Source organism: Mus caroli, chromosome 19, assembly GCF_900094665.2.
Source record: "Mus caroli chromosome 19, CAROLI_EIJ_v1.1, whole genome shotgun sequence".
Classification (NCBI taxonomy): domain Eukaryota; kingdom Metazoa; phylum Chordata; class Mammalia; order Rodentia; family Muridae; genus Mus; species Mus caroli.
In genome coordinates this window covers 41885293-41893117 of record NC_034588.1, presented here as the reverse complement: position 1 = coordinate 41893117, position 7825 = coordinate 41885293, and the positions used below count along the sequence as shown (strand labels likewise).

The following is a 7825-nucleotide window of genomic DNA, read 5'->3' as shown; positions in this document are numbered from 1 at the left end:
AAGAGCACAGACCTGAGTTGGGGAACAATAATAGTGTTCCAATCCCAATTAATCCCCAACAAGGGCAAGTCTTTAAGCTCCTGGCCATCTCCCCATTTTCCTTATTGTAAAATGAGAAATATCAGTCATAACTACCTCAACAAGTTGTAAAGTAACAAATGAATAAAGCTTATCTGGGAACCAGGCAAAGTAAGGGTTTATGGTATTTTATTTATAGTCATGGCTATTGTTCCTGTTATAGACATGGCCCGGGACAGAATATAAAACCCAAGATGACTAATCCTAGCTCAGCCAGGTTAATAGGACTATGGCAGAAGGACTCTCTGAAGTTCAGGGACTGGGTAGCAATCCCTACGGGACAAAAGCCATCAGAACTAGTGGCCATTGCTTATATAGAGTGGTGCCAGATCCAGACTGTCCTCTTTAGAAGGAGGTCTGGCTTGAGAGTAGGTGATGGAAATGATTGGGGCTACCCAAATAACCTGGGGTGAATCTGATGAGCCTGGGGGATGGGTTAAGTGAATTATTGTCCTTTGCTAAGAAACAACTTGTTTCATTTGAGTCTTCAGGGTTCCCCTTAGAACACAAGTCCATAACAATTTATGGGATATTTCTCCCCCCCCCTCTTTGTTTGGGATTTCCCCTAAATTAGACTACCAACAGTTATTTTGTCAGAATAATTCCTTCCATTGGAGATGGAGTGAGCCTTGTAACCGGTGAACAATAATTCAATGCTCAGAGACACAGGAACAGCAGCCTCTGCAATGGGTGTTCCTCTGGGGAAGTGGAGGAGATTCCAGGGTCCAGCTGAAAAGTCCCTGGGCGAGTGACTGAGGTGTGTGAGCTTCTCTGTCACCCCCCCCCCAACCCCACCCCTGTGAGGAGTCCCAGGAAGTCGGAACTTTGGTGACTGGGTTTCTTCCAATCACTCCCTCCCACAGAACTCTTTGATTCAGAAGCTTGCTCCCCTTTTTGATTCTTGTGATCTCTCAACTCCTCTGAGAGAGCACAGTCTGGCCCAGGGCCATTCCCCTCCACCTTGTACAATCATTTTGACCTTATTTGCTGTATGGGAACTCATCTGACATCTTTGATGGGTAAGAACTGGGTGTCTCCCAAGCGTGGGTAGATCCAGTTTGCTTGGAGTCCCCTGAATGAGGTTCTCATACTCAAGAGTCTCAGACTCTGGCAGGAGGGAAGGGGAAGAGGAGGGGGAGCGTTATCTCCAACTCAGAATATACACCATTGCTCTGCAGGAGGGGTACTAAAGACCAGTGGGTTTGGGTTCCCAAGATTCTAGAAGACCCCAGTGTACCACACAGCTTTTTTTTCTCTCTTGGGGGCTGGGAAGTTGAAGATAGGGTAGACTTTCAGGTTCAGGAAAAGGTGGCAGCCGGGGCAAGTAAATAGGTTTCAAGGTGGCCTGAACAACTAATCTGGGCAAAATGAACAGAAACATCAAAATGCCAGGTGGCACCACAGCTCCTTGCATCCTCAGTCATGCTGAGCTCCTGGCATGTCTGGCTGAGGGGCTAACCAATTAGGCCAAAGAAGCAAAACCACAGGATAGGGCAAGGCAGGAAGGGGAGGTGCATGGAGGTAAACAGCAAATGACTGTAGAACGTCAATGAAATTGACAAGATATGAACAAAGATCTCAGAGAGCATGGGTCTTTCTGCTCCCCAGTTCACATTCCACCCCTCTCTGCAATTTCTCAGAAATCCTCAACTCTCCCCTGTCTTCAGAAACTGGGAGGTGAGCCACAACGCTGGGCTTAACTTTAAGGTGTAGTGTTCATCAAGGGCCTGGTGTTATAACAGGGAAGGGTAGGATCCTGAAGGCAGGAAGTAGGGGGAGAGCAGATGTACCCTGTGCCCTTCTTCAAGGCTTCCCTGGCCCTTTCTCCCTCTTGTTCCTTCCACTAATCCCCAGACCTTCCTATTATAAGGCTTAGCACCTCCTCGGGGGGCTTCCAGGGCATCAGGGATGGCAGAGAGGTTGAGAGGTGGAAGACAGGGGATGCTGATGCATCAGGATCTGGGATGGATCTGTGGCACTCAGGGAACTCCAGCCTCTACTATCAGCGTTTCTGCCTCAGAGCACCCCTACCTTCTCCCCACCTCCCAAAGATGCAGAGTGAAGTCTGGGAAGGAAGTAGGAAGATGGCTTCTAGCATTCCCAAGCAGGCCAGTCCCCCATCACACTGGGAACTCCAGATACAAATCCTTTTCTCTACTCCTCAAGGCTACAATGCCATGAATCCAAATGATTAAATAAATATCAGGCCCCTGCACCGAAGAAGCCTGTTCCAGTCCCCAGCTCAGCTAATTTTTTTTTCCTCTCTCCCTCTCTGCCTATAGGGGAGGATCCCATTCTTTCTGTCCCACTCCCTGCCCTGGTCTACAAATTCTCCAGCTGCTCTTGAAACCTTTCTCTGACCCAAGTTGTGCTTCTGGACTACACAGACCATCCAGGAGTTTACAAACAAAGCAAGTCTGGTGTGTGCAGTTAGTGAAGGGAGAAGTATTCTTCCTTCTGGTTCCTACACCCTCTTACTTTCCTCCTATTTCCAAGAGAAGAAGTGGAAAATCTGGGCCCAACATAAACCAGATGGAGTAGCAAGAGAGAAGAGGGCCCCAGAGCACAGCCCCACTGTCGCGTTTCAAGGGAAAAGAAAGGCATAGCTGAGATTCAAACCCGCCTAAATGCCCAGAGATCCATAAACGTTTAAAGAAAGACACACGGAGTACCACACGCCAATACACACGTTTAAAAAAAAAAAAAAAAAAAAAAAAAAAAAAAAAAAAAAAACCAAACATTTTCAAATAACGATGCACACAAAATGCTCGCCTAATATTCAGAGATTCCAGGCCCTGGGATCCACAACCAGGTTCTCCGGCCTCGCTACGAGTTTCCGAGAGCACAGCCCCAGTCCTGGCCCGGCCCCTTCCCGGCCCCCACCCCGCATCCGGAACAGCTGGAGTCGGGCGGTGCTGTACACTCAAGCCCTGTGCCCGGCTGGGCGGGGCGGGCAGCGGGGCCCCGGCCCTGGCCCGGGCAGAGAGCAGCGGGGAAGCCCGGAACCCGCCCGGGTAACCCCGACACCCGGCCGAGTTTCCGTCAGACGCCCGTCATCAGACATGTGGTGGCCCTAGCTTGCCCCGAGAGCCACGGCGGGAGGAAAGAGTGTGCAAGATTGCAGAAGGAGGTAGGGCGCCCGCCTCAGGCTCAGATCAGGGGAGAGGCGTGCAGAACAGCCAACTCCTCCCTCCGCCTCTTCGGGTGGGGAAGGCTGAGCTCTCCAATTGTTCCCCTCCCCCAGCCCTTAGGATCCCCACCTCTGTCCCGTGTCGCCCACCCAAGGCTGTGCAGCCCGCTCTGACCTCCTAGGGGCCAGCCCCCGGAGCCTTCAGCTTCTCCTTTTCTCGGGCTCACGGCCCAGGGCTGGGGTTGGAGGGGGGGGGGGGAACAAGAGTGTGTAAGAATAGGGACGCTGGGTTCTTGATCTGGGATTATCAAAGTCCACACTGGGTAGCAGCAGGACCCGCCTGGGCTCCAGTTCTTACCTGGCCCGCGCGGCGACCGCGTCACACCGCGGCTGGGGATCCTGGTACCCTTCTCAAGCTTCCCAACTGCGGCTTGCAGAGCCTGAGACCTCCGGGCTGGTGCTGCCATCTCGGCCAGGCCGGCGGGAGACGGGTGTGCCCAGAGCACTGCTCTCAGTTTGGGGTGGGGGGTGGGGGGCGGTGGCTTTTTAGTCACCCCAGGTTCGGGAGCAATAAAGGCACCTCTAATGTAATTTACAAACATCTCGGGCCGAGCACGGCATAGAGCCGGGACTGACAGGCGCATTAGGCAGGCTAATTCCAGCCGGCTCCTCCTACCCCCGGCCCGCTAATTAATGAGCTTCCCAACTTAGAGCCGCCTGCATTGGACAGACAGAGAGTGAAAGAGAGGGCGAGGGAGAGGTAGAGAAGGAGAGGGACGGGGGGAGCAGAGTGGAGTGAAGAGAGGGAGGGAGGGAGAGAGAGAGGACAAGGGGGGAGAGAGAACAGAGAGAAAGAAGGGAAAGGAGAAAGGAGAAGGGAGAGCGAAGAAAGAGAAGTTCAGCTGCAGATAATTGATTACTCCTCGATCAAGGCTAACTTGTTAGCAATAGTCAATTGCCCCGTCTCTCCGCCTCCCCTCGCAGTCCGGGATCGGCGCCCTCGCCTCGGCTCTTCCAACTGCCGCCGCCAGGACCCCGGGCCAGGAGCCGCCGCGGCGGAGCCACCTGACACCTTTAAATAGCACCGGGGCTGGCGAAACTGGAGCCCGGCGCGGCGCTTCCCGGCTCCGGCCCGGGCTTACTGGAAACCCCGGCGGTGGCGGCGGCGGTGGCGGTGGCAGCGGCGGCGCCCGCGTCAGCGCTCTCCTCCCGGGGCCCCGCGCCGCTCCGCTCGCCCGGGTCGCCGCGCTAATCGGCCGCTTGCCCATCCGCGCCCTGACCGGCGCGGCCTCCTGCCCGCCTCTCGCCTTCCTCTCGCACCGTCCGGCGCCCGAGCTGCCCGCGGGCTGGGTCCCCCCGGCCCGAGCCGCCCCGGCCGGGCCCCCAAACGAGGCCGAGATGACTTCCAAGGAGGACGGCAAGGCGGCGCCGGGGGAGGAGCGGCGACGCAGCCCTCTGGACCACCTGCCGCCGCCCGCCAACTCCAACAAGCCGCTGACGCCGTTCAGCATCGAGGACATCCTCAACAAGCCGTCCGTGCGGAGAAGTTACTCGCTGTGTGGGGCGGCGCACCTGCTGGCGGCCGCGGACAAGCACGCGCCGGGCGGCTTGCCCCTGGCGGGCCGCGCTCTGCTCTCGCAGACCTCGCCGCTCTGCGCCTTGGAGGAGCTCGCCAGCAAGACCTTTAAGGGGCTGGAGGTCAGCGTCCTGCAGGCAGCCGAAGGTAGGCACAAGCCTAGATTCCCCTGCGCACAGTCGCCCACACGCAGCGTCCTGCCCTTCGTACCCCCTACCTCTGCCCACGCCGGCTGCCAGGCCCCTCCAGTCCTGGCTTCTGCAGCTGAGACTGGAGACAGGGGCGCAAGAGCTTAGTTCCTAGGGACCTCCGAGGTGATCTGAGAGAGGTGTGGGAATCCAAGCTCTTCCTGGAGCCTGGCCGGCTACCTAGGCTTCCCGTCCGCTTGGACTCTCCTAGACTTACTCCTGGACTGGAAAGAGGGCGAATTTTTTCCCCCCTGACAACTCCTGGGTAGGGTGGAGTCCGGCCATTGGAAAGGGGTGGAGAATCGGTGTTCACAACACATTTGGGGAGTCTCTGTGTGGTTTCCTTGCACTCTGTGAGACTTTAGCTCTTTCAGACCAACTGCTAGGGAGCAGAAACTAAAACAATTTTTTCTTAGGACTTTCAGGAGACCAGAGGTGTCCCATGGCCCAGTTTGTTCAGGTTTAGAGAGTGGAATCGAATTGGAGAAGAAACAAGAGCGGGACGGGCTTGAGTCGGTTGGAGAGTTATGGGAGAGAGTCTGGGTGGGGTCTTGACTCTCTCGTCGCAAGCCTACACTGTCATTTCTTTCCAGGCCGCGATGGGATGACCATCTTTGGGCAGAGGCAGACGCCCAAGAAACGGCGAAAATCACGCACGGCCTTCACCAACCACCAGATCTACGAGTTGGAGAAACGCTTTCTATACCAGAAGTACCTGTCCCCGGCAGATCGCGACCAAATTGCGCAGCAGCTGGGCCTCACCAACGCACAGGTCATCACCTGGTTCCAGAACCGGCGCGCCAAGCTCAAGCGGGACCTGGAGGAGATGAAGGCTGACGTGGAGTCTGCCAAGAAACTGGGCCCCAGCGGGCAGATGGACATCGTGGCGCTGGCCGAACTCGAGCAGAACTCGGAGGCTTCGGGCGGTGGTGGCGGCGGTGGCTGCGGCAGGGCTAAGTCTAGGCCGGGTTCTCCCGCGCTGCCCCCAGGCGCCCCGCAGGCCCCGGGCGGAGGACCCTTGCAGCTCTCGCCCGCCTCTCCACTCACAGACCAGCGGGCCAGCAGCCAGGACTGCTCAGAGGATGAGGAAGATGAAGAGATCGACGTGGACGATTGAGCTGCGCCCTGGACCTCCTGCCGCCCGGGCCCCCAGTGCCCGCATGCCCGCCGCCTCCCGGATCGGACCGCTAAGGGGAGCTGGGACCTCCTCTGCACCTCCCTCCTCCACCCTTGTCCCGGGGCCGGGCTTGGCCCCTGACAGCCGCCTCTTCCTTCTCGAAGCAATAAATCCGGGCCGGCCGGCGGGGCCGGCCGCCACACGCGGCCTCCGTCGCCCCGGAAGCCCTCGCCGTGCAATTCTGTATGGCTTCTGTATAAATATTTAAGCCTATATAGTGGGTTCCTCCCACCACAGCTTGATTATTTTCTTTCTTTTATTATGATTATTATTTTTTTTAAATCTCAGAGATTTCGATGTTTTCAAAGCCCCGGTGCTGCCGGGTCGGCTGACGGTGAGGCGGACTCGAGAGCGGCGAACACTACTAACTCCTGCGGTCTAGAAGCTGTTTTAATTTTTCTCTGCATGTGGCGAATGCACCGGTCCGCTCACCTCTCTCGGCCTATTACAGTTGACTTTTAATTTCCTTCTGCCTTTTTTTTTCCCCTGCGTGAGAAGGGGGTGGGGGGGAGAGCCGGGCCCTGACTTGCAAGTTTCAAAATCGATCTTTTCTTTCCCCAGCGAGAGAAGTCTGCTTTCGATGGCGTGTCTGCCTCCCGAGGCCCACTATTTTTAAAATTTCTCCAAATCTTCCTGCATTTTCTCGGACTGATTGCTGGAGTCTGGCTCTTAGGGAAAAAGCAGGGAAGCATCCAACTAGTCATGGAAAACAGAACCCAAAGCCCTAGGAATTATTTTTTACTCTTTTTAGATTTTTTTTTTTTTTTTTTGCATGTGACAGAGACCTAAAGAAGGGCGACCCAAGCGCTAACCCTCACCTCCTCTGTAGCTCTGGGTCCCTCTGTCAACAACATCTCTCTCCCGTCTCAAGTTGGCCATTTGAGGGTGGCCCAGGGAGGGTGGGTTCCGGGTGCCCTTTCCCAGCTCCTGCCCTGCCCTCTCTTTCTTCGACTGTACCCAAGGCCTCTTCCTCCGATAAATAAAGTCTTTGCCATTTTACTAGAATGGACCGCGACCGCATTTGCGAGAATCGGCCGGATTTACCCGAAGCAGCTGCAGGTTAAGATTGTCCCCGTTGCCCCCTGTAGGTCCCACCAGCCTTGGAGATTTCGGGGAAGTTTCAGGGCAGGCTTAGGAGGAACAGACAGGCAGTGGGAGGAAGCAGTGTCTTTTGCCCAGGCCCACAAGCACGCAGCAGGTACTAAATGGACTGAGAAGCCTGCTTCGTCGGGTCCGGGTTAAAAAAAAAAACACAAACAAACAAACAAAAAAACCAAAACACAGGCTTGCGATTGTACAGAAAACTCGTTTGTACAAGGAAGGCTCCAAGGTAGGCAAGACTTGTCCCGCTGTTTTGCGTTCCACCCCTGACCTCCGCAGTGTACCCGTGCGGCCTCCACGACTGCCAAACAGGGACACCCTGGCAGGTGCCACTCAGTGGAAGATCAGGGTGGAGCCTGGAGACGCTCAAGTTATGGTCATGTCCTGAGGGCTTCAGCCTGGTTTGGGACTCAGCATCTAAGGCATCCTGAATTACACTCGTGGGCTTTCAGGAAAGCGAACCCAAAGTGTCTGGGGGTTGTAGGCCATTTCTAGTAACATTTACAGACGCTGGCCCGGAGCTTGACTAGCGACAGGACTATAGGTGTCTCCCGGGACTGCTTCCTGGATTTCCT

The 7825-nt window shown here is 55.8% G+C and overlaps 1 protein-coding gene across 1 annotated transcript; it reads left to right on the top strand.

Moving 5' to 3' along the window:
- Nucleotides 1-3003: 3003 nt before the first annotated feature.
- Nucleotides 3004-7154, top strand: Lbx1 (ladybird homeobox 1). The gene is made up of 3 exons (XM_021152401.2): nucleotides 3004-3208; nucleotides 4193-4931; nucleotides 5566-7154. Exons 2-3 carry the CDS (start codon nucleotides 4607-4609, stop codon nucleotides 6087-6089), a joined length of 849 nt encoding a protein of 282 aa, XP_021008060.1. The 5' UTR covers nucleotides 3004-3208; nucleotides 4193-4606; the 3' UTR covers nucleotides 6090-7154.
- The last annotated feature ends 671 nt before the right edge of the window (nucleotides 7155-7825 follow it).